Raw genomic sequence first — 27,563 nt, 5'->3', positions numbered from 1 at the left:
GTAAGTGAGACCATAAGACGAAATAACATTAGAAATATTGGGATTCCAGAAGAAGAAGAAAGAGAGAGGGGAGCAGAAGGTACACTGGTGAGAATTACTGTAGAGAATTCCCCTAATATGGCAAAGGGAACAAGCATTAAAATCCATGAAGTGCAGAGAAACCCCCTCAAAATCAATAAGAATAGGTCCACACCCTGTCATCTAACAGTAAAATTTACAAGTCTTAGCGACAAAGAGAAAATCCTGAAAGCAGGCTAGGACAAGAAGTCTGTAACATACAATGGTAAAAATATTGGATTGGCAGCGGACTCATCCACAGAGACCTGGCAGGCCAGAATGAACTCGCATGATATATTCAGAGCACTAAATGAGAAAAACATGCAGCCAAGAATACTATATCCAGCTAGGCTATTATTGAAAATAGAAGGAGAGATTAAAAATTTCCAGGACAAATAAAAACTGAAAGAATTTGCAAACACCAAACCAGCTCTACAGGAAATATTGAAAGAGGTCCTCTAAGCAAAGAGAGACCCTAAAAGTAGTAGATCAGAAAGGAACAGAGATAATATACAGTAACAGTCACCTTACAGGCAATACAAAGGCACTAAGTTCTTATCTCTCAATAGTTACCCTGAATGTAAATGGGCTAAATGCCCCAATCAAAAGACACAAGGTATAGAATGGGTAAAAAAACAAAACCCATCAATATGCTGCCTACAAGAAACTCACTTTAGACCCAAAGACACCTCCAGATTTAAAGTGAGGGGGTGGAAAACAATTTACCTTGCTAATGGACATCAAAAGAAAGCTGGGATGGCAATCCTTATATCAGATCAATTGGATTTTAAGCCAAAGACTATAATAAGAGATAAGGAAGGACACTATAGCATTCTCAAAGGGTCTATCCAACAAGAAGATCTAACAATTTTAAACATCTATGCTCCTAACATGGGAGCAGACAATTATATAAACCAATTAATAACAAAATCAAACACATCGACAATAATACAATAATAGTAGGGGACTTTAACACTCCCCTCACTGAAATGGACAGATCATCCAAGTAAAAGTTCAACAAGGAAATAAAGGCCTTAAATGACACACTGGACCAGATGGACATCACGGATATATTCAGAACATTCCATCCCAAAGAGACAGAATACACATTCTTCTCTAGTGCACATGGAACATTCTCCAGAATAGATCACATCCTCAGTCCTAAATCAGGTCTCAACTGGTATCAAAAGATTGGGATCATTCCCTGCATATTTTCAGACCACAAGGCTCTGAAGCTAAAACTCAATCACAAGAGGAAATTTGGAAAGAACCCAAATACAGGGAGACTAAACAGCATCCTTCTAAAGAATGAATGGGTCACCAGAAAATTAAAGAAGAATTGAAAAAATTCATGGAAACAAATAATGAAAAAACACTAGAAGGCTAGGACTTCTAGTACTATGTTGAATAACAGTGGTGATAATGGACATCTCTGCCATGTTCCTGACCTTAGCGGAAATGCTCTCAGTTTTTCTCCATTGAGAATATTTGCGGTGGGTGGGTTTTTCATAGATGGCTTTGATGATATTGAGGTATGTCCCCTCTATCCCTACACTTCGAAGAGTTTTGATCAGGAAAGGATACTGTACTTTCTCAAATGCTTTTTCAGCATCTATTGAGAGTATCATATAGTTCTTGTTCTTTCTTTTATTAATGTATCACATTGATTGATTTGCGGATGTTGAACCAAACTTGTAGCCCTGGAATAAATCCCACTTGGTCATGGTGAATAATCCTTTCAATCTACTGTTGGGTCCTATTGGCTAGTATTTTGGTGAGAATTTTTGCATCTGTGTTCATCAAGGATATTGGTCTGTAGTTCTCTTTTTTGATGGGATCCTTGTCTGGTTTTGGGATCAAGCTGATGCTAGCCTCATAAAATGAGTTTGGAAGTTTTCCTTCCATTTCTCTTTTTTGGAACAGTTTCAGGAGAATAGGAATTAGTTCTTCTTTAAATGTTTGGTAGAATTCCCCTGGGAAGCCGTCTGGCCCTGGGCTTTTGTTTGTTTGGAGATTTTTGATGACTGTTTCAATCTCTTCACTGGTTATGGGTCTGTTCAGGTTTTCTGTCTTCCTGGTTCAGTTGTGGTGGTTTATATGTCTCTAGGAATGCATCCATTTCTTCCAGATCATCAGATTTTTTGGCATAGAGTTGCTCATAATATGTTCTTATAATTGTTTGTATTTCTTTGGTGTTGGTTGTGATCACTCCTCTTTCATTCATGATTTTATTTATTTGGGTCCTTTCTCTTTTGATAAGTCTGGCCAGGGGTTTATCAATCTTATTAATGTTTTCAAAGAACCAGCTCCTAGTTTTGTTGATTTGTTCTATTTTTTTTTTTTTTTTTTTGTTTCTATTTCATTGATTTCTGCTCTGATCTTTATTATTTCTCTTGTTCTGCTGGGTTTAGGCTTTCTGTGTTGTTCTTTCTCTAGCTCCTTTAGGTGTAGGGTTAGGTTGTGTATTTGAGACCTTTCTTGTTTCTTGAGAAAGGCTTGTACCGCTATATATTTTCCTCTCAGGACTGCCTTTGCTGTGTCCCACAGATTTTGAACTGTTGTGTTTTCATTATTTGTTTCCATGAATTTTTTCAATTCTTCTTTAATTTCCTGGTTGACCCATTCATTCTTTAGAAGGATGCTGTTGTGTGCTGTGAAGTGTGCAAACCTGGTGATTCACAGGTACCCCTGGGGTTAATAATACATTATATGTTTGTAAAAAATTAAAAAATTTAAAAATTTAAAAAAATGTTTATATTCCTCAAAGTCACCTACAGATTCAATATACTTATCAAAATCCCAATGGCATTTTTTTATAGAAATAGAAAACCCACCCTGAGATTCATATGGAACTAGAAAGGATCCTGAATAGTCAGAACAATCTTGAGAAAGAACAAATTTAGAGGCCTCACATTTCCTAATTTCAAAATATATTACAAAGCTACAGTAATTAAAACATTATAGTATTGGTGTAAGGACAGACATACAGACAAACTTAACAGAGAAGAGAACCCAAAAATAATCCTATGTGTATACAGTAAACTGATTTCCAGCAGAGTGCCAACAGTACACAAGGGGGAAAAGATAATTCCTTTTTCAAATAGTACTAGGAAAATGGGTATCCGCATATGAAAGAATGACATTTCATCTTATACCCTAAACAAAAGTTAACTCAGAATAGATTAAAGGCTCAAATGTAGACTTGATACTATAAAACTAGAAGAAAACAGCTGAAAAGTTTGTTGGCATTGACACTGGCAATGATTTCTTGAATGTGATTCCAAAAGCACAGGCAATAGAAGCAAAAATAAACAAGTGTGACTACACAAAAATAAAAATCTTCTGTACAGCAAAGGAAACAAGGGATTGAAAAGGCTACCTATAAAATGGGAGGAAATATCTGAAAACCATATATACAATAAGGGGTTAACATCAAAATATGTAAGAAAGTCCTATAACTCAATAGCAAAAAACAAACAAAAGAAAAACAACAAATCATCTGAATAAATTATGGGCAAAGGACTTGGAGAGACATTTCTACAAAGACAACATTCATATGGCCAACTGGTATGTGAAAAGATGCTTGACATCACAAATCATCAGGAAAATGTAAATCAAAACTAAAATGAGATATCGCCTCATACTTATTAGGATGGCCATTATTAAAAACAAAACGAAACAAAAAAACAGAGGATAAGAAGTGCTAACATGCATGTGGAGAAATTAGAACTCCTGTGCATTGTTGGTGGGAACTGAAAATAATTCAGCCACTATGGACAACAGTATAGATATTCTTTACAAAATAAATAGAACTACCATATGATCCAGTGATCTCACTTCTGTGTTACCTTTATCAGTGGTAATTGAATCAGGATATCAAAAAGAGATTTGCATTCCATGTTTACTTCAGCATTATTTACAATGACCAAGAGGTGGAAACAACATAAAGATCTATGCATGAATGAATGAAGAAAGAAAATGAAGTAAAAAATAGACTATTATTTAGCCATTAAAAAAAGAAGGGAATTCTGTCATAGACTACAAAATGGATGAACCTTCATCATACTATGTTAAATGAAACCAGCCAGTCACTGAAGGACAAATATACTATGCGTTTCCACTTACATGAAATAGCCAAACTCAGAAACAGAGGGTGGAATAGTGGTTGCCAGGGGTTGGGGAGAGGGGTAGTGGGAGAATTGCTGTTTACTTGGTATTTGTCATGCAAGATGGAAAATTTCTAGAGATCTGTTGTACAACACTGTGCTGACAGTTAATACTATCTACTGTGCACTTAAAAATTGAGGGTTATGTGTTTTTGATCACCGTTAAAAAAATGACTTTTCCTATCAGTCATCATTGAGGGCAGTGTTGTTATTGCCTTGCTATTTGCCTGAATCCCAAGCACCCTTCACAGTTAGAGCTGGAATCCTGTTTGGCCCTGGGAAGGGGTGGACCTCATTCCAGTCAACACACAAATTTCTCATATTTACACACACAGAGCTAGGGAGGTAGAAGCTCCAGGGATTACTTTTCAAAGGCCAGAACATACAAACTTGATCCCAAATAGATTTCCAGATTCTGGGATTTAGAAGAAAGGATCCAGGCAGGAAATGGTCCGGTTAAAAACTTCCCCAGATAATTTGGATTATATTAAGTATCAAGGCTTCAGGACTTGACTGAAGTGTGTTTCTAGATTTAGGTAAGATTTAAATGAAGGCAAATAATTAAATAAAGATATTCTATTTCATAGTATTAGTGAAAGAGATAAATGGCAGATCTAACTAATCTATAGTATAAATAACCAAGAAACAAGTGCTGCCACAGGACCGTATCTACATAGACCATTTGCAGTCTGACTTATCAGCCTGTATTCAAAATTTCTAACTGAACACAAATGGAACACAGCTCTGATCACACATATTTATATTTAATATATACTATAACATACATATCAAATATTTTGTGTATAAAATACTTTATATAATATATATAGTTACATACATATAATTTCTAAAATAAATTTTAACCAGAAACAACAACAAAAAAATGAACAAGGAATTTAGACATCAATTAAGTAATTTTTTGGGTGTTCGATGTAGGCTCTTTGTACAAAGTAAATATTTTCTGGCTACCTTGTCAAATTATTTCATAAAGTTTTATGGGCTTCATTTTTAATTTATGTTTACCTTTTGCAAATAAAGGACTGTTCCTTTTAGTACAGCATAAAAAGTTTTCCATCCTCGCTTTCCTCTTGGAGCTAGAAAGGGGAAAAAAAATGGAAAATTTTATTTGACAGAAAGCAGCATTTTAGAAAGAATCAAAATGATCAACATGGTAATTGTGTTTCAATGTTCCTGGTTTATTAACTTCCAAAATTAATAATAATGAGAACTAAAATTTTCTTGAGACTTTAACAAAAACAGGCAGTATTCCAAAAATGTCTTCCATGTACTATCTCACTTAATCCTCCCAATAATCCTGCGAGACAGGTACTATGACTCTTGTCTTTTTATAAAACTGAAGCACAGAAAGTAATCCACTCATGGTCACACAACTAGGAAGAGAAGAGAACAAGAATCTGAACCCAGGAAGCATGGCTCTATAGACATGACTTAAGGACTGGGAAAGCAAAGAGGCATTTTGGAAGTATATATTAATCTAAGAGAAAGCTTAAAAGGCTCATGTACCAGATCATCTATAGCTTTTCAAAGTTTCTAGAAATCATTAAAATCTCAGAATATAAAAGACCTCCTCTTGGTATTTCCCCTCAACACCCACCAACTGGATTATAATTTTAGATATTATTATTCCTATGGCAACCTGTGGTAACTCAGTTGCAGATCTTGCCACACTGTAACAGTATTTTTGTTAAAATGTCACTTTTCAGGGGATTATGAATGAAGTGAGAGCAGGTACCCTTCATTTCTATAATTCACAGTACCTGGCACTGTGTAAGGCAGACATTAGGTACCCTCATAAAAATTCTCCAAATTAATTTTCTTCCAGAAGTCCTTATATTATTTTTGTTTATATTTTCTTGGAGTAAAAAGTAGAATTTCTCAACTGACTTATGTATACTTTTATAGACTATCCTAAAACAAAAGCACAGATTAGCAAAAACAATTTACTATCTAATCTTAATCCTAATTAAAATAATGTAACTGGAAAATGTTATTACCTGAGTGCCATTTTTCTTTTTCTTTTTTTTTTCTTTAAAGATTTTATTTACTTATTTGACAGAGAGAGAGACAGCAAGAGGGAACACAAGTAGGGGAAGTGGGAGAGGGAGAAGCAGGCTTCCTGCTGAGCAGGGAGCCCGATGCAGGGCTCGATCCCAGAACCCTGGGATCATGACCTGAGCTGAAGGCAGACGCTTAATGACTGAGCCACCCAGGCACCCCTGAATGCCATTTTTCTAAACATGTCTATCCAAATAGGTAGAGAGGACCACTTGTTCATATTCCTCCATCAACCATTTGGCTGCCTTTATGTTGTCTTAACTTGGATACCTAATTAAATTAGGAAATGTATTTTCTTAAAATCCTTTAAATCTCCTTTGACTGAAGACTCAAGAATCCTTAGGGTTGGGAATTGTGTGAATATCCACCTACATAACACAGGTGCCCCTGCCAACATCATACTGATATATCCACCTGGCAAAAAAGGACTCAAAACATCCGCTCTGCAGGTTTCCAGGGGAAATTAAAAAAAAAAAAAATCATCCCATCTGCTTTCACTATGCAAGGTTTAAAAGTATGTACTCAAAAATAAATGATCAACAACAGTACACCACCATCTCCTTTATAAAGAGAGCCACAGATCATTTTGTGTGTGTGTTTGTGTGTGTGTGTGTGTGTGTGTGTGTGTGTATAACATAAATGTTGAATGTACTGTTCAATAGGTGTCAAAATTGATATGGTTGATGTGAGAATGGTGCACACAGAAGTGACCACAGGCTGCACGAGCCATGGCAGAGCAGAACCAAAGGCAGCATGGTGTGCTGAAGGTACCTGACTAGAAACAGAACAGCTGGTTTCTAGTCTTGTTTTAAAACAATCTCACCCAAAACCCCTGAGTAACTCCTGGCCAATTCACCAACTTTTCAAAACTTCAGATGCTTCATTTAAAAATATGGAAAATTTACCCAAGTTAAGGCAAATCACTAGCTAATGGTGGAAAGTAATTTAGAGAAATCCCTTTTCTTTCTTGTTTTTCTCTTATTTTTATTTATTTAGTTTTTGCTTTTTCCCATCACCTTTAATCCCCATCCCCTATTTTACCCATTGCCCCCACCCAAATAATCGCTGGTAACCATCAGTTAGTTCCCTATATTTAAGAGTCTGTTTCTTTGTTTCTTCCTTTTTTCCTTTGCTCATTTGTTTCTTAAATTCCACGTGTGAGTGAAATCATATGGTATTTCTCTTTCTCTGACTTATTTTGCTTAGCATCACGTTCTCTGATCCATCCATGTTGTTGCAAATGTCAAGGTTTCATTCTTTTTTCATGGATGAGTAATATTCCCTTGTGTACACACACACACACACACACACACACACACCCCGTTTCTTTATCCCTTCCTCTACTGAAGGACACCTGGGCTGCTTCCATAATTTGGAAATTGTAAATAATGCTGCAACAAACATGGGGATGCATATGTGCCTCTGACTTAGTGTTTTTGTATTTTTTGGGTAAATATCCAGCAGTGCAATTACTGGGTATTTAGGGTAGTTCTATTTTTAGTTTTTAAAGAAACCACTGTTTCCACAGTGGCTGCACCAGTTTGCATTCTCACCAACAGTGCATGAAGGTCCCTTTCTCTCCACATACTTGCCAACACTTGTTCTTGAATTTTTGACTTTAGCCATTCCGACAGGTGATATCTCATGATGGTTTTGATTTGTACTTCCCTGATGATGACTGATGTTGAGCATCTTTTCATGTGTCTATTGGCCATCTGGATGTCCTTGGGAGAAATGTCTGTTCATATCTTTTGCCCATTTTTTAATTGGGCTATTTGTGTTTTGGGTGTTGAGTAAGTTCTTTGTGTATTTTGGATACTAACACTTTAACAGATAGGTCATTTGCAAATTTCTTCTCCCATTCCATAGGCTGCCTTTTAGTTTTGTAGAGAGTTTTCTTCGCTGTGCAGATACTTTTAATTTAGTAGTCCCAATTGTTCATTTTTCCTTTTATTTCCCTTGCCTCAGGAGAAGTATCTAGAAAAATTTTATTATAGATGATGTCAAAGAAGTTACTGCCTGTGCCCTCTTCTAGGATTTTTATGGTTTCAGGTCTCACATTTAGGTCTTCACGCCATTTTGCCTTTATTTTTGTGTGTAGTGAAAAAAATGGTCCAGTTTCATTCTTTTGCATGTTGCTGTACAGTTTTCCCAACACCAGTTGATCAGACTTTTTCCCATTGCACATTCTTTCCTCCTTTTTCAGAGATTAATTGATCATGCAGTTGTGTGTTTATTTCTGTGTATTCTATCCATTTCTATTAATCTATGTGTCCATTTTTGTGCCAGTACCATACTGTTTTCATTACCAGTTCCGCAATGTAACTTGAAGTCTGGAATTGTGATGCCTCCACCTTTTCTTTTTAAGATTGCTTTGGCTATTCAGGGTCTTTTGTGGTTCCATACCAATTTTAGGATTGTCTGATCCAGTTCTGTGAAAAATGCTGTTGGTATTTTGATAGGGATTTGCATTAGATCTGTAGATTGCTTTGGGTAGTATAAGACATTTTAGCAATATTTGTTCTTTCAATCCAAAAGCATGGAAGGTCTTTCCATTTCTTTGTGTGGTCTTTGATTTCTTTTTCTTCTTTAGTTACATTTATTCCTAGGTGTTTTATTATTTTTGGTGCAGTTGTAAATGGGATTGTTAATTACTTCCTGCTGCTTTATCAACAGTGTATAGAAATACAACAGATTTCTGTACACTGATTTTTGTATCCTGCAACTATACTGAATTTATCAGTACTAGTAGCTTTTGGGTGGAGTCTTCAGGGTTTTCTATGTAGTATTATGTCGTCTGCAAATACTGAAAGCCTTTTATTTCTTTTCGTTGTCTGACTTCTGTGGCTAGGACTTTCAGCCTTTGTTGAATAAAATTGGTGAGAGTGGACATCCTTGTCTTGTTCCTCACATAGAGGAAATGTTCTGTTTTTTCCCATTGAGTATGATGTGGGATTTTCATATAAGGTCTTTGTATATTGAGGTATGGTCCCTCTAAACTTACCTTGTTGAGGGCCTTTTTTTAAAAAATCATGAATGGATGTTATACTTTGTCAAATCCTTTTGATGCATCTATTTAAATGACGATATGAATTTTATCCTTTCTCTAATTACTATGTTATATCTCATTGATTGATTTGCAAATATTGAACCATCCTTCCATCCTGGGAATAAATCCTACTTGATCTTGTTGAATGACTTTTTTTGATGTATTGTTGGACCTGGTTTACTACTATTCTCTTGAGGATTTCTGCATCTATGTTCATCAGAGATACTGACCAGTAGTTTTGTTTTTTGTTTTTGTTTTTGTTTTTGTAGTGTCTTCATCTGGTTTTCTTATGCTAATGCTGGTTTCAAAGAATGAATCTGGAAGCTTTCCTTCTTCATCTATTTTTTGGGGAATAGTTTGAAAAAAACCAGGTGTTAACGCTTCTTCACATATCATCATAAACACTCTTTAATCCCCTTGCCCTGTTTCCCCTATTGAACCACCCCACCCGTCTAGTAATCATCAGTTTGTTCTCTAGAGTTAAGAATATTGTTCCTTGGTTTGTCTCTCTTTTTTCCTTTAATAATTGTTTTGTTCCTTGGTTTGTCTCTCTTTTTTCCTTTAATAATTGTTTTGTTTCTTAAATGGCACATGTGAGTGAAATCATGTGGTATTTGTCTTTCTCTGACTGGTTTATTTTGCTTAGCATTATACACTCTATCTCCACCCACGTTGTTGCATATCGCAGGATTTAATTCTTTTTATGGCTGAGTAATACTTCATTGCGTATATATACCACATCTTCTCTATCAGCTAATCTGTTGATGAACACCTGGGCTGCTTCTGTAGTTTGGCTATTGTAAATAATGCTGCAATCAACATAGGGGACATGTATCTCATTGAATTAGTGTTGTTATGTGTTTTGGGTAAATACCCAGTACTGTGTTCATTAGATTATAGGGTAGTTCTATCTTTTATTTTTAGAGGAAGCTCCATACTATTTTTCACAATGGGTGCACCTGTCTGCATTCTGGCTAACAGTGCAGGAAGGTTCCTTTTTCTCCACATCCTTGCCAACACCTGTTGTTTCTATGTTGTTGATTTTAGCCATTTTGACAGGTGTGAGGTGATATCATATTATAGTTTTACACCCTATGTCCTATTCATTAGAGTGTTTAGTACATTTATATTGAAAATAATTACTGATAGATGTGTTATTGCCATTTTGTTACTTACTTTGTGGTTATTCTTGTAGTTTTTCTCCTATCCTTTCTTCTCTTGTACTCTTTCATGGTTTGCTGGCTTTCTTTAGTGAAATACTTGGATCTCTTTCTTGTTATTCTTTGCTTATATATTACTGGTTTTTGATTTGTGGCTACCATTGGTTTATATGTAATATCTTCTGCATATAGCAGTCCATGCTATGCTGACGGTTGCTTAAGTTGGAACCCATTCTTTACTCCTCTCATCCTCATGTTTTAGGTATATGGTATCGTATTTTACATCCTTTTATTTTGTGAATCCCTTGGCTGGTTTTTACAGATATACTTACTTATACTGCTTTTGTGTTTCCTACTTCTCCTAGTCTTACTATGGCCTTTCCTTTCCTTTCCACTCAAAGGATCCCTTTTAATATTTCTTATAGGGTTGGTTTAGTTGTCATGAACTACTTTATTTTTTTGTTTTTCTGAGAAAATTTATCTGTCATTCTGTTCTTTTTCAAAATTTTTAAATTCAATTAACATATAATGTATTATTAATTTCAGACAGAGAGTTCAGTGATTCATCAGTCTTATATAATACCCAGGGCTCACTACATCTTGTGCCCCCCTGAAGGTCCATCCCCCAGTTACCCCATCCCCTCATCTCCCTCCCCTCCAGCAACCCTGTTTATTTCCTGTAGTTAAGAGTCTCTTATAGTTTGTCTCCCTCTCTGATTTCGTCTTCCCTCCCTTCCACTATGATCCTGTTTTGTTTCTTAAATGCCACATGAGATAATATAACTGTCTTTCTGTGATTGACTTCTTTTTGTGATTGACTTCATTGTCCTCTTTAGTTCCATCCATGTCATTGCAAATGGCAAGATTTCATTTTGATGAAATCATTGATGGCTGAGTAGTATTCCATTGTATATATACATATACACTACATCTTCTTTATCCATTCATCTGTCACTCTATTCTGAATGATAGTCTTGCTGGATAGAGTATTCTTGGCTGAAGATTTTTCCCTTACAGCACTTTGAATATATCATGCCACTGTCTGCTGGCCTGTAAAGTTTCTGCTGAAAAACCACTGATTGCTTAGCAGGTTTCCATTATAAGAAATGTCTTCTTTTCTCTTGGTGCTTTAAAAGTTTTTTTTTTCTCTACCACTATTTGCCATTTTAATTACTATGTGTCTTGGTGTGGACCTCCTTGCATTTATTTTGTTGGGGTAATCTCTGTGCCTCCTGGATATGGATCTCTTCTTCAGATTAGGGGAGTTTTCAGCTACTTCTTCAAATAAATAAATAATAAATTCAAATAAATTTTCTGTCCTCTTCTCTTTCTCTTCTTCTGTGATCCCTAAAATGTAAATGTTATTATGCTTGATGTAACTGCTGAGTTCCCTAAATCTATTCTCATTTTTCATAATTCTCCCCCTCTCTTTGTTTAGCTTGATTACTTCCCATTTCTCTGTCTTCCAGGTTATTAATGTTCCTCTGAGTCCTCTAACTTGCTATTTATTCTATCAAGTGTGCTTTTAATTTCATTTATTGTCTTGCTGCTTCTTTTTTTAATCTTTGTTCAGGGAATCACTGATGTCCTTTTCTTTTCTCAAGGCCAGTGAGTATATTTATGATCATTACTTGAAGTTTTCTATCAGACATATCACTTATCTCCATTTTGCTTAGGTCTCTTGCTGTGGTTTTATCCTGTTGTTTCGTTTGGGACATACTCCTCTGTCTCTTCATTTTTTATCTAGCTATCTTTTCCATGTGTTAGGAAAGTTAGTTCATTTCCTGCTCTTTAAGGTAATGGCCTTATGAAGAAGAGGTCTTACAATGTCCTACTGTGCAGTGACCCTCCTCTATAGGACTTGACACCTTAAGGAGCATCTCCTGTGTGTGTTGTGTGTGCCCTGCTGTTGTGTCCTGGCTGCTTTAACCTTCACTGTGGCTGTGTGCAGAGGCTTCTTTGCCTTTTGTGGGCAGTGTTTGGTCCTCAGCCAAGTGGTGCACATTTTAAGAGGTGTGCATGGGTCTGCTTGCAAAAGGAGACCTGCCACTATCATCAGAACTGAGGCTACAGATCAGGAGATGTGGTGTTGGCTTGATTTGCACCATTCTTCTGGGGGAGGGTACTGTAGCACAGGACTGAGGCAAGCATGACTGGCAAGGGCAGATCCACCATAGTGTAGGGAGATGGGGCTTGGTGTAAGCAAGTTAGGTGTCAAAAGATGGGAGAGTGCTTATAAATTCTCAGTGTGGGTGAGGAAGGTTATTTTGATTCTTACTGGATGTATCTTGATATCTTTGTTAAAGGACTCAACTTTCCTAAGATAAAGGGGGATTAAAAACTGGTTTACCTATAGGGGTAGCATAGATTGGGGAAAGGGGATTACCTTGAAGTTTAACTCTATATGAATATTAAAAAATAAAAATGAAAAAAGAATAAACTAAACTAAACTAAAATTAAATTAAAAAAATTAAAAAATAGAAAAGCAAAAGAAAAACACAGGTATATGTATCAAAAGTTCAGGTTTAAAGGTTATTATGGAATTTGATGTACTGGACATCTCACTGTGATGGTAAATAGGTTAAAAAATTATCTATAAAAAAAAAATGAACCAGAATAGTGGGAACGAATTAAAAATAAAAGTTGTATCTATGAAGTAGTGGTGGTTGTTCTCTTGTCTTTTTATTGTTGTTGTTTGTTGTTGTTGGTTTTCTGGGGGAGGGGCCTGCCGCATGGTTTTTCAGGCACTGTTTCCTGAGTTAAGTCCTCTTGTCCCCATCAAGGAGGTGGGCTCTGAGGAAACCGGTTTTTCAGGCTTTTGTTCTCTGGAGTTTTTTTGTTTGTTTGTTCATTTGTTTCTTCTTTGGGATAGGAGAGGAATACAAGTTAGGTATGTTCTCTAATTTCACTGAATTCTAGAACTTTCAAAGGTATCCTTGCTCATGGCCATGAAATTCAGAGCTGAGGCATGATCCCTCCGTCTGCCCTCTCAGATGTGACCAGCCCAATGTTTTTGCATGGTACCAATGCTAATAGCAGCACTAATTATAGCAGAAGTAACACCACATACTTAATGTGTTCCAAAACTTAATGTGTATTAATAAAGCCTACAGCTTTATGAGGAAGCAATTATTATAATCTCCACTTTACTGATATGGAATCTGAGATCCCATCTAACCTGCAGTACTTGCTCCCCACAGTACTGGACACTTTTGCTCTGCTTTGTATGTAGGGGAAGACCAGTTGGGAAATGCATGGAAAGACCAGGGAAAGACCAAGACCAGTGCCTTGGTTAACTCTGAGATATAAAAGTTACATTCGAGCTATTTAAGAGCTGACTTAGCGTGGACTCTGACCGATCAGGGAAAATACAGCCCAATAAGGATTGAAGGGACAGCCATGGTAAACAGTCTGAACCAGTCCACATTCCTTGACTATCCACATTCCTTGACTATTCCTTGACCTGGCTAGGGGACTGTTTCCTGCCCACTGTAGGTTAAAATAAGGAACAAAAAAAGTCAAACGAATTTTTATGTTTATCATTCTTTCTCTCTCCCCCCTCCTATGTCTCTCTCTGTCTGTCTGTCTGTCTCTCTCTCTCTCTCTCTCTCACACACACACACACACACACACAGAATATACATTTCTGCAAAAGAGAAATTGGCAGTTGTTCCAAAGATGGGTGATAACGGAACTATCATTAAATCTTCAGTATTACAAAACAGTTCTTGTTAACGTTCTCATCTCATCTTCATTATACATTTGAAGAAGCCTTTTTGGAAATACAAAATAACAATATCTTGGCTTCAATTACTGCCACTGATCTTCGTAAAACAGTTAAATACATAACTGGGACTGAAAGTACAGATTGTTACCATTTTTTTCATAGAGAGGAAGGAATCAGAAAATATTCCTGAGCAATAAAATAGTAAGTAAAGAGTATTGCTGGATATATGCCAAAAAATAAAGTTATACATTTTTTAATCCACCAAAAGGTATAGGCTTCATGTAAAAGTTTGTATTTTCATGCTATACTCTTCAACTTTAATTTCTTCTGAAATAAACTGGGAACAAATTGTGGCTAAGATCTTACTGTTCCAATTTTTCTATTGTATTCATAAAGCAGAGAATTTTTTCCTACATCAAAACTGATTCATCCTGTTTTTGGCCACTGCTCATTTTGGATTCCCTGATCATCAACTTTTGGCTTTTATTCAAGTTTAATATGAGAAAGACTTAATATGTATAGAAAGACACAGTATGTACATTGTCTATTTTTTCTTTCAATACACTAATCTCTCCTGTATGTTGGCTTGAAAAGCATCTTCCACTGCCCCAGTAAAATGACAAAGATACCATCCACCTCCTCCCCCCAAGAGTAGAGGTAAGCCATATCCATACTAATGAGAAATAATTCTTGAGTTACGGCCTGAAGGCTAACACTGCAGGCTCTACCAGGTTTGGAACCAAAGGGACTATGAGATTTTTGCATAGAACCTTCAATTTCCTTCTGTTATTGGGCAAAGATGTTTAAAATATAATGTGATACCAATGAGGGCATTCCAAAATAAACCCTCCCTGAACTTGGAAACAAAGTTGTGCTCAGCAAAAGCTCTTCTATACTAGTACAATTGGGATACATTTATGACATATTTGTAAAGGGCATAAGACATTTTTAAAGCTGCTTTATTTCTCTAGTGACAGCATCTGAAAATTTGGCAAAATTCTTATATTATCTTCCTTACAGGATGAAGAGGTATCCTACCTTGCTTGGTAGGAGGCAAACTTAAATTCTACATCACTGAGGTAGGTGTGTGTTTGTTTGTTTTTTTTTCTTTTAAAGATTTATTTATTAGAGAGAGAGAATGAGTGAGCATGTGTTGCAGAGGGAGGAGCAGAAGGAGATGGGAGACAAGCAGATTTCTGGCTGAGTGGGAAGTCCAACATACGGCTCCATCCCAGGGGCCTGGGGTCACGACCTGAACCAAAATCAACAGTTGGATGCTCAGCCAACTGAGACACCTTGGTGATGAGGGAACAGAAGGCTGGCTGAGGACAAAGCAGAAACTGACACCCTGCAACCTTCCCCATTCCCACTCCTGAGTGGGACATATGTGACATTCTTTAAGAATCTCCCACCTATCTTAATGTTAATACATTGCTAGAGGGAAAAATGACCTTGACAATGTCAAGGCCTCAGGGCCTCTTTAGCATATGAATGTTCTATTGAAACCTTCCTTTTCCTTACCTCCCAACCCCACCATATGTAACCTGCCACCCCTCACAACCCTGGGGCAGCAGGTCTCTGCCCACGGGTCCTGCCCCCATGCTTTAATAAACCACTATTTTGCACCAAAGATGTCTCAAGAATTCTTTCTTGGTCATCCACTCCAGACTCCACCCCACTGAACCTCACCTATATTCTAAAACTTCATCACTGGCATCCCTAAGGTGGCTGAAGGTACAACACAGGCAGGCAGAGTTTGCTTTCTGTGACTGGTTTATAAAGGATTTGGACAGATTCATAAATGACAGCCCTACAAATCATTAAGTCAAGTTAAGGGTAATCCTTGTATAGTTATCCTTGATTTTCTTTCATAAATATCCTTGGGCACTACTATAACTACTATTATATCCTCATGGAGTGTAAAGGCCAAGGGCAGGCCACCCAAAATGTGCCACTTCGGCATATCAATTATTTTCAATAAAAGTTACTTAAGAAACAACCAATGCAAAGAGACAACCCATGGAATGGGAGAAGATATTCACAAATGACACTATAGACAAAGGGCTGATATCCAAGATCTATAAAGAACTCCTCAAACTCAGCACTCAAAAACCATAATCATGTCAAAAAATGTGCAGAAGACGTGAACAGACACTTCTCTAATGAAGACTAACAGACGCATGAAAAAAATTTCCATCATCATTAGCCACTAGGGAGATTCAAATGAAAACCACACTGAGATACCACCTTACACCACCTTATAGCAGTTTCTTATACCAGTTAGAATGGCCAAAATTAACAAGGCAGTAAACAAGTGTTGGAGAGGATGTGGAGAACGGAGAACCCTCTTACACTGTTGGTGGGAATGCAAGTTGGTGCAGCCACTTTGGAATATTTTATGGTTCTTATCAGACCAGCATCAGTTTAAGACAAGCTTTGTTGAGGGTTAATGTGTACATGAGGTAAAGGCTATTGTTAAGAGATCTTGGAAGCCAAACCCACAAAACTGGTGGGAATGAGTTGAGCACTTAAATGCTGTTAGGGCCCTGCCACCTCACTCAAAGACTCCTATGTTAGGGTAAGTTGGTCACAGAACAAGTTAAATTAACACTAGGTCACTGATCAACCTCAAGAAAACTTCCATGCAATGAGGTACACTGTTAAAGGACACACAATCCCCAACCCAATGGCACATTCCTTCCAGGTATTAGTTTAACTCTGAGAGACCCAAGGCTTAGCTAAATCTGCTAATATGCATATAAAAAAAACCTGAAAGAGGTTATTCCTTTCATCTGGCTATAAGCTGTACTGTCTGTGGGGCTATGTCAGCTGTCAGGGAATTTGTCATGAGAGGTGTCTTTGTCATTTCAACCATGGTTCCTTGTTAGTGCTAAAATAATAATAATAATAATAATAATAATAATAACAACAACAACAACAAATCCTATTCCAGTAGCACTTGCCTGGTGATTGACTTGGGTCAATGACTTGAGGCTTCTCACGTTTGTGGGAGACTGGAGACACTGTATACACTACATGATTTTTACCACCTATACAACACAGGTCTTTGCTTTCTTAGACTATTTTTGGGAACAAACTTTGGGATAATGGGGGCGGCATCACCTATGCCTTCTCCAGGGCTGCCTCTTGGGTCCATAATTTAAGCATGGAAAGTTGCTTGTCTTTCCATAAAAAGGCTTATTGCGGGACACCTGGGTGGCTCAGTCAGTTAAGCATCATGGCTCAGGTCATGATCCCCGAGTCCTGGGATCAAGCCTCACATCATGCTCCTTGCTCAGTAGAGAGCCTGCTTCTCCATCTCCCTCTGCCTGCCACTCTCCCTGCTTGTGCTCTGTCAAATAAATGAAATAAAATCTTAAAAAAAAAAAAAAAGGCTTATTGGTTTGAGTCATTGAAATTAATAAAAAAACCTATTCATCAGTGGTCACACAATGGATCCTTTGAATTGGCTATATTTGGGGGAAAAAAAATTCTTTATAGAGAGCTCTCAACTGTCTTATTAGTATAATGGCTATCCTTAGAGACTCCCTGGAAAAGATGAAAACAAACAAAAACCCCCTCAGAAATTACACTTAAGATAAAAATTAATGCCCACATCCAATGTAAATTTCCCATGTTAAAATCTGGCTCTATATCTGTCTGTCTTAACTTCCCTTTCCCTACAAGAGTACCTATAAGAGTTCCCTTTCTTAACCAGAGTACTCTGGTCTCACCGATAGAGTCAAACTATATAGGCTATTTTTATAAATGCTGAAAGCCAGAAAGTGAATTTTATTAGAAGCATGTGGGACAAGCAGCAGGGCTTGGTTTACTATAATTAAGCTCTGCAAGTTTCAGACATTCCTATGCAATAACCTTTGCAAATGTATCCTAGGACTGCTCTCACCTTTGCAAAGAATTCACGTCCCCTAAACAGCAGCAGATCTTTTAAATTATAAAGTCCTTTTCCCTCTACTTTCAAAAGATTCTACCAAATTTAGAGAAAAATTAGAGAGATTAATGACTATTTACAACCCCATTCACAGACAACTAGGTAGGCTGCTAAGGGTAGTTCTTCTAGCCCATGATTATATCATGGGCATGAGGTAGGCCAGACAGTGCACATCCCCGCTATTCCCCGCCACTAGTCCTTCACAAAGGAAAGGAATGATCATAATTCCTAACAGGTCCTCCTACAGATGATCTGGGAAAGGCCAGTATTTAGGGACTGACAGAAGACAAGATTAAACTGTATATTCAGAAAGAAGATTTTTGTTAAAATGCTTTATACAGACTTTACAAAACTATAAATCTTTTGATTCCCATTTTAGTTAAAAATTTCCCTGATATAAAAAACCAAATAAACAAGTTAAATTTAGAAAGGCAGGTCAGGCCAATCCCTTGATATTCAGGCTATAATTCTGTTCTTTGGGGGAAATGGAAACAACTGTCTTTGTCTTACAAATCTCTACAAAACCAGTAACACAAATCTAAAAACAGTTTAAGCCCACCTATCTTTACCCATCCTTAAACTTCCCCTATTACTCTCAAAATAGTTACAAATATTATAAAAGATCAGAATATTGGGACAAAATTGTCCTGTACTTAAAAAAAAGAAGAAGAAGAAGAAGAAGAAGAAGAAGAAAAAGAAGAGGAAGAAGATGATAGAGGGGGTTAGATGGCCAATTCTTGGTTTCAGCTCAGGTCATGATCTCAGGATGCTGAGATGGAGCTCCATGTTGGGCTCCACATTCAGCCCAGAGTCTGCTTAGGTTTCTCTCTCCCTCTTTCTTACTCTTTCTCTCTCTTTCAAATAAATAAATAAATCTTAAAAAAAAAAAAAAAAGGAAAACAGATTTTAAATAGCAATTACTGTAAAACTCTGGAGGAAAGAAAACATAAAACTTACATTCTTTTTCTCTTAAAGTTACTGAAATGTAAACAGAACCCACAATTACCTGAGACAGAAGAAAATAAAGGGGAGTCTGGGAGAGAAGAAATATTTTTAAAATAAAAACTGCTGAAGAGGCTCTTGTGTCCAGAGGCTGTAGCACCTCTGATAAAAGTCCATTATGTTTTAAAAAGTCCACCTTGGAGAAAACTTGGGAATATTTAATGCTTTTATGGTACAAATTTTCTGCCCCCATCATCTCTAGTATCTAAAAGCCACTCCTTGAAATACAAACTTTAAGGAGAAGTTTCTCATTAGAAGGAAAAAAGATTTTGGAAGAAAGCCTATAATATACATTCCACAAATATTAGTAAAAACAAAAGCTGTGAGATTTTTGTTGGTATCTGTTTATATGTTTATGTATGGCCCATATATATGTTATAAATGTGAGGTAATTTTTCTGCCTCCAATTGGTATTACCAAATCAATTTGTAAAAGAGCTCTATCTAGTTGGTCTAAAGATAAGTGCTTATAAGGATTGGGCATTCTACAATTTTCCAAAAGGCAGAAACTAACCCAAATGTTTTTCAAGTTCATGTGATCTGGGAAAAATGTTCAATATTAAAGCTAATTCAAGGTTGTTACTTTAATTAAAGCAGGTATGTCTTTAAAGTTATCAACGTTAACACTTTTATTCTACCTGAGTTTATTCAAACTCAAGTTGGTGGTATCTGTTAGAAATGTTTTAAAAAATAATAACAACACTTTTGGAAGATAACTGACTTTGATGTCTCTCGAAGTTTCCACAGGTATTCGAAGCATAACTGTAAAGAACATGTAAATTTCATAGCTGTAAATTTAAAAAAAAAATTTTTTAAGGTAAATTTTTACTTTCCCCCAATCTTTTTCGTAACCTGAAACCTTTAAGTTTTGCTGTTAAGTGATGAATTAGGTTTAATTCACTGAATTATCCAGGTCATTTCCAAATAAGAAAATAATAAACATTAAGTGCAAAGCATCAGTTTATATACTTTTGATTTCTCCCTTTTTCTTTTTCTTTCTTTTCCTTCATTTATTTTATATATTTATTTGTCAGAGTGAGAGAGAGTAGTACACAAGCAGGGGAAGTAGAAATAGAGGGAGAAGCAGACTCCCCCCTGAGCAGGGAGCCCAATGTGGGGCTCCATCCCAGGACTCTGGGATCATGACCCGAGCCGAAGGCAGATGCTTAACTGACAGAGCCATGCAGGCAGCCCTCCTCTTGTTTCTTAATTACAGTGAAACTAAAGATAAATGTGGGTCTGTTAGTAAACAGGTTTTTTTTACTAAAATATTGTACTATGAAAAAAAACATGTTTTTTAGAAACTGTATTCATAAATTTACCAATCTAAAACAATGCTGGTAAAACAGTTCACACTTACCTATCATTTAGCTTTCACTAGAAATTAAAGTTTCTGAGAGTTAACGTATATGGGTAAAGCTGAGGCAGGGAAGCTGAAATGACTCCATTTAGAAGGAATTCTGTCTCTGCTGTTTTTCTGCTAGGCCCCACTAATTCATGTTTTATAAGCTACTTCAAGGGGGTACAAGAAAGTTAACCATTCTCTAAATTCTGTACTAGGCTCCAAACGCCTAAAAACATCTAAGAAGAGCCGGATGCTGAACATATTCTAGCATTAGCCTCAAACAAACCTTGGCTGATGCTGGCATCAGTACACCTACCTTTGGTAATTTACAGAATAGCACCTATTGTTCATCTGACCCTCACCTTTGATGGGATCTCACCATGAATTCCTGAAGGAACACATACCCAAGACCCCTTTCCAATATGAATCCCTAACCCCAAGTGATTTCCTTTCTGAATCTCCCAGACAATCTGTCTGCTAGTCTCTGTTACTCATACTATATAATAAATTCTGTTTTCACTTTCACTTTCTTCAGTTCACATTTGATTTCTATGCTGTGAGAAGCCAAGGACCTTCTTGTCTGGTCCTGCGGGGATCATCTCTGGGTCCACAAACCCAGCCTGCCTGTGCCAAAGCCACCAAAAATAGTAAGAAAAAAAATCTCCATAAGAAAGTAAAAAAAAAAAAAAGAAAGAAAGAAAGGAAAATAAAATGTATGCTTTTGGTAAGGAAAGGTATGAGGAATGGAAATACATTTTTTGTTGAGGAAAAAGGGAATTTTGTCCTAAAGTGAGGCTAGTTTTAAAGAGAGAACTCTCAGGACAAAATCTGAATGTATTTTTTTTTTTTTTTTTTTTTGCTTTTTTGTTTTTTATTTTTTTGTCAGAGAGAGTGAGCACAGGCAGACAGAGTGGCAGGCAGAGGCAGAGGGAGAAGCAGACTTCCTGCTGAGCAAGGAGCCTGATGTGGGATTCGATCCCAGGACGCTGGGATCATGACCTGAGCCGAACGAAGGCAGCTGCTTAACCAACTGAGCCACCCAGGTGTCCCCAAAATCTGAATGTAAAAAAGAAGTTGTAAAAGGTTTATAGAAAAGGAACCTCTGGAAAGAAATTTTTATATGCGGTCAATACCAACTAAGTTTCAAAGAAATTTATTTAAGAACGTTTTGAGAATGAAATCTTGCAATTTGAAACATCATGGATGGAACTAGAGAATATTATGCTAAGCAAAATAAGTCAGTCAGAGAAAGATAAATACATATGATTTCACTTATATATAGAATTTAAGAAACAAAACAGATGAACATAGGGGAAGGGAAGGAAAAATAAAATAAAATAAAATAAAATAAGTTAAAAACAGAGAGGGAGGCAAATCATAAGAAACCCTTAAGTATAGGGAACAAACTAAGGGTTGCTGTAGGGGAGGTGAGGGGGGATGGGGTGACTGGGTATGAAGGAGGGCACTTGATATAATGAGCACTGGGTATTATATAAGACTGATGAATCACTAAATTCTACCTCTGAAACTTAAAAAAAAAAAAGAATGAGGTTTAATACCAAAAATATACCGATGATGAATTAGAATTTGTTTTTTTTTCTGTGAAAAAAGGAAAAAGTTTTCTTGGGTTAATAGTTTCCTTTTTATAAAAAATTGTAAACAAAATTTTCTTTAAATGTAATCTGCCTAGGAAAACAGAGACTAATGTTTTGTCTTCATCAGGTCTTTGATTATTCAAGAAAATAGAATCTTTGTATTATTAAAAGAGCTAAATTTTGCTCACAGCTATGTAACATTCTGTATTTGCCTTTAAGAAGCCGTTAGTATAACTTTAAAGAGGGATTATTGTTTTTATAAGAATCTGTGACCCTATTTAATAAAATGTTCATCCTTTTGATATTTTTTTTAACAAACTTCCCAAAATCTAAAATGAAGTCTTTTGGTCACAATCTGAAGTGATTCAAGAGGGCCCCTGGAATATTTCAAAGGATGTACTCTCTTCATAAAAGAGAGGTATTAAACTAATTAGGCTTATTTGTTATGCTAAATTACATGGGAAGCATTGCCAAATAAGTGATACTAAGCCTTCTTAGATTATATTTGTATAGATATATGTTATTAAAAATATGATACACCCTGGTACCTTATTGTCTTTTTTTTTTTAAAGATTTTATTTATTTATTTGACAGAGAGAGATCACAAGCAGGCAGAGAGGCAGGTAGAGAGAGAGGAGGAAGCAGGCTCCCTGCTAAGCAGAGAGCCCCATGCGGGTCTCGATCCCAGGACCCTGAGATCATGACCTGAGCCGAAGTCAGCGGCTTAACCCACTGAGCCACCCAGGCGCCCCACCTTATTGTCTTGAAGTATTACTGTACATCACAGAAATAACCAAATTTCCTTGTCAACTACATTGTAATGAACTCCAATCTGATCTTTAACCATAGCCATTTGAAGTCTTTCATCATTCACAACAGTTAAGTCTTAACTCAGATGTGTTTACAAAAGCTTCCTGCAAATATGCTTCATTTTCAGTGAGACTCAAGGAAAGAACTCTGAGTACAGGTTTCTGATAACCTTAAGATCAAAAACTGACACTGGCTAAGAATTTCTAGAACTAGTGGAAGAACTGGATTCAAGCCAAAGTACAATTAATAACATGGACTGAATGAACTGAAAAAGATGGTTATAATTTTTATAACATTTTTGTTTGAAACACTGCTAATTTTCTTAATGTTTAGTTTTCCCAGATTTAAGTAAAGTTCTTCTCTTGAAGTAACTATGACTTAGAGTAGTTTGATAAAATATACCTTTGAGAACAAATTGAAACATTTATCTTTTTCTCCCTACCAGATCCCTCCAGAATTCAAAAATTTAGTATTCTTATATTTACAGACAACATATTTATTTGCCCAAGTTCAAAAGGAATCTGTTTTCTTTGTAACAAGACACAATTGGAAACACTGACACACACACATTTAAGATGTATTTATTTACTTGAGAGAGAGCAAGAACACAAGCAGGAGGGGCAGAGGGAGAGGGAGAGAGAATCTAAAGCAGATACCACGCTGAGCACAGAGCCTGATGCAGGGCTTGATCTTACAACCCTGAGATCACAGCCTCAGCTGAAACCAAGAGCTGGACATTCAACCAACTATGCCATCCAGGCACCCCTGAAATATTGCTTATATTATCTAGGACTTGCAGGGAATGTCATATTTGAGGGAAATAATGTATAAACTCAAGATATGATCAGACAACTTTAAGGAACTAAAGTTGATTTTATGGAGCCAATAAAGCCCTGTGGAAAAAACAGCCTGCTACCTTGTTTATGGGGTTCTCAAGCAGTCTTTCCAGGTGAGTAAAAGTTACTTCCTGGCAGGTATAAGAACCTCAAGATATTTTGGGGACTTTAAGAAGAGAATTATTTACCCACATCTACACAGTGTGACAGGCTAATCTGAATGCAAGTGTTCTGTTTGGCTTCTGGTCTAAAGAGGCTGCTAAAAGTTCAATCTGGACATTCCTTACAAAAAGTTCTAGCAGACCAGATTTAAAGGAGCATATACACCCAATTGTTCTTCCTGCTGCACTGAAGTAAATAACCAGGACAAGTTTTTTGTTTATTTTTTAACTTGACTTATTTTGCAAACAAATTAGTATTAATTTGGCTATCTCTGGTAAGGTAAGGGTGATTACAGAAGGAAAAAAATGGTATTTCAATAACAAACCTTTGTGGATATTAGATTCTAACAAAGTTCGTTATAAACTGGACCAGATCCTGACTTCTATTTTCATACAAAGCGTAGGCTACAACGCTCCAAAATCATGTTTTCAACATTTCCTCCATCCTTTTGATTTGGAATCATTTGATAACTAAAAGTACCCTTTCCCCGAGGCCCTACAAACTGATTATGAACAACTTGATTTAAACTTCATAGCAATCAGCACAATATCTCCTGTATAATCTTCACGCTTATTGCCCAGTGGGCCACTCAAATATGTCACCAAAGACACTTGAACAACAAAACAAGAAAATCTGTTAGATTGCTACTACTTACCCTCACTCTATCTAAAGATGCTTTAAGCCTGACATTTGGAAATCCTCTTGACTAGCTACCCTCAAAACTCAAAAACTACTTTATAACTTTCTAATCATTAACTAATCATTAACCATTGTTTTTCTCTTTTTTCCATGCCTCTTACTTATTACCTGATTATTTTAGCCATAGGCTTATGTTTGAGAACTCACCCACACCACCACTTCCTCAAATTAGTTTAACTGCACTGACCTATTATCAGAACTAGAAGACTGGTTCAAGGAGACAGAACAATCTACCAGCTCAACTTTTAATGTGTGAAACTTCCAGGAAACTTTAGGGGTCAAGGGAAGGATGCCCAAAATGTGCCACTTTGGCATATTATTTTCAATAAAAGCTATAAGAAACAACCAATGCAAAAAGAATACGCTGATCCCCCCACCATAGACACTTTATCTACAGAAGCAAGAAAGAAAACTTTTATGTGAAAGGTACCGTCTCTGTACCATGAGGTAGAGACATTCTTATCACCAGAGACAGGAAATTTAAAGACATGAAAACTGTATAAACAACCCTTGTTACTTTTTTTTTTTTTTTTTTTTAAAGATTTTATTTATTTATTTGTCAGAGAGAGAGAGGGAGAGAGAGCAAGCACAGGCAGACAGAATGGCAGGCACAGGCAGAGGAAGAAGCAGGCTCCCTGATGAGCAAGGAGCCCGATGTGGGACTCGATCCCAGGACGCTGGGATCATGACCTGAGCCGAAGGCAGCTGCTTAACCAACTGAGCCACCCAGGCGTCCCCCCTTGTTACTTTTTTACTGATTTATTCCTCCAGCCCAAATTCTATTTAGAATTCCTTACTAATTGAAACTCCCAAAGTTATGTTTTCTCTGTCCTATTAATTCCTCAGAGGTTTATTGTCTCTTTGTCTAAAACATATAAAACTTGCCTGCCTTGATCATTTCTTTAGGTCTCAATTCCATTACTGGGCTTCTGTGTGCATGTAATAAAATTTTGGTTTTTTTCCCCCTCCCTTTTAATCTGTCTCATGTTGATTTAATTCTTAGTTCAGTTAGAAGGACCCTGAAGGGCAGAAGAAAAAGTTCTTTCTCCTTTACAAGAGTAACTCAGACACTTTTAGACTACTACTTGAGCACTGGAATGGAAGCTCTGCATAACAGAAGTTATGTCTGGGAGATGAGTCACATAGTATCAAGCTACTGACAGTATTTATCCTATGGTTATAACAGAGTAGTTGAAATAAAATAGTACTATTACCATCTTGCATTTCTACATCATTTATATTTGAAACATTTAAGGCAGTTTGCTCATGTTTGAAGTCAGTTAATCTTTATAATTTTTCTCTTCAACACTGGAAGCTGTTATTTGTACTCAACTATATTTTATAAAAGGAAAAAATGTGGCAGCCTCAATGAAACCAGAAGTATAACGTATACTTATTGCTTTATCCAGAAAAATTTTCCTTCTTTTATATATAGGATTAGGTTTATTTTATTGATAGAGAACAGAACATGAAACAAAAGAGGAGTTGGGAGACTATCCCACATAAGAATGTCCCCTGATCATTCTGGATATGCCTTTAAGAAAGCAAGACTCTTACCTAAATTGATCTTTTTGGAAAGGCAGAAACTACCCTGAACTTGTTGCCAAGAAACCTGGATTTTTATTTATACCTTTATATCCACTATTCTCTGATTTTGGACAAGTCATCTAACATCTCTGGTTTTAAATCTATAAAATGAATACGCTACACTGTACTATAATTACAATATTGTTGGAATTACTTAAAGATTAACAGGACACAGATCCTACCCATAAAGAGTTTGTATGGAGCACTGGGTCTTATAAGCAAATAGTGAATCATGCAATGCTACATCAAAAACTAATGATGTACTGTTTGGTGACTAACATAACATACAAAAAAATTTCAAAAAAAGTTTGTATATAGAGGCATCACATTAATAATAAAACTTAATACAACATACCAAGCTGTGTAAACAAATGGTAGCATGACACCAACCTAAGAAAATCACAATGGAGTTTCAAGTTGTTAAAGACAGAAGTCATTAATTCTACTGATGAGTCAAGAGAAGTCAGAGAAGATTTTAAATAAGCGTTTAGTTTTCAGCCAGACTTAGAAGGGGGGAAAAAAAGATTTTCTTTTGACCTTTATATTCTCTATAGTATGTCTGGACTAAGACACTAAATCAAAATGTGGATCTCAATTATGGAAGTCTCATACATAGCATTGTTAAAAAATACCATCCTTTAACCAGATGGCCTCTGGACAAAAGTCAACATAGTATTTTTTATTAGAAAGCACCAGGTTGGAAATTTTGATTTTTACCAGAGTGACCCTGGGCAAGTCATTTACCCTCTTCAGGCTTTACTTCCTTTCTCTGTAAAATAGGAATAAAACAGTACCTACTTCTGAAAATTAATATATATGAATCTTTTTGAAGTGCATTCTTCTTTAAGGATACTGTCTGCTAAAGGAAAAATGCATCCAATTTCCATGATAAAACACAAGAACTTATTTTTAAAATTTCATTCATGTATTCAGAATTTTTTCTTTGTTAGAGTCAATTATTTTAAGGACTCCTGCCAACATTATTGATAAATTTTTACAAGAAAGAGGGTACATCTTTCATTCTTAATTAGAGGAAATGCAACACATGTTTGTTTTTGTTTGTTTCAGACCCTGTCTTAATATTAGAGATACCAAATATGATTACAAACAATAAAAATAAATAATAGGAGAAAGGACAAAAGCTGATAGAGAACTTTTTTTTTTTTTAATGTTATTTATTTATTTGACAGAGAGAGATCACAAGTAGATGGAGAGGCAGGCAGAGAGAGAGAGAGGGAAGCAGGCTTCCTGCCGAGCAGAGAGCCCGATGTGGGACTCGATCCCAGGACCCCGAGATGACGACCTGAGCCGAAGGCAGCGGCTTAACCCACTGAGCCACCC

The 27,563-nt window shown here is 36.4% G+C and overlaps 1 protein-coding gene across 1 annotated transcript in view; it reads right to left on the bottom strand.

Annotated features, from left to right (window-relative positions):
* Nucleotides 1-27,563, bottom strand: part of LOC111144504 (pleckstrin and Sec7 domain containing 3) — a 615,446-nt gene that overhangs the window by 78,721 nt on the left and 509,162 nt on the right. Inside the window, exon 12 of the mRNA XM_022498815.1 lies at nt 5,247-5,317. Within this exon, the coding sequence (XP_022354523.1) occupies nt 5,247-5,317 (71 nt within the window). The remainder of the gene's footprint in view (nt 1-5,246; nt 5,318-27,563) is intronic.

The sequence above is a fragment of the Enhydra lutris genome, unplaced genomic scaffold, assembly GCF_002288905.1.
Source record: "Enhydra lutris kenyoni isolate GAN:26980312 unplaced genomic scaffold, ASM228890v2 scaffoldscaffold11, whole genome shotgun sequence".
NCBI lineage: Eukaryota > Metazoa > Chordata > Mammalia > Carnivora > Mustelidae > Enhydra > Enhydra lutris.
Note: the sequence above shows the minus strand (reverse complement) of the source record. Positions and strands in the feature narration are given on the sequence as shown.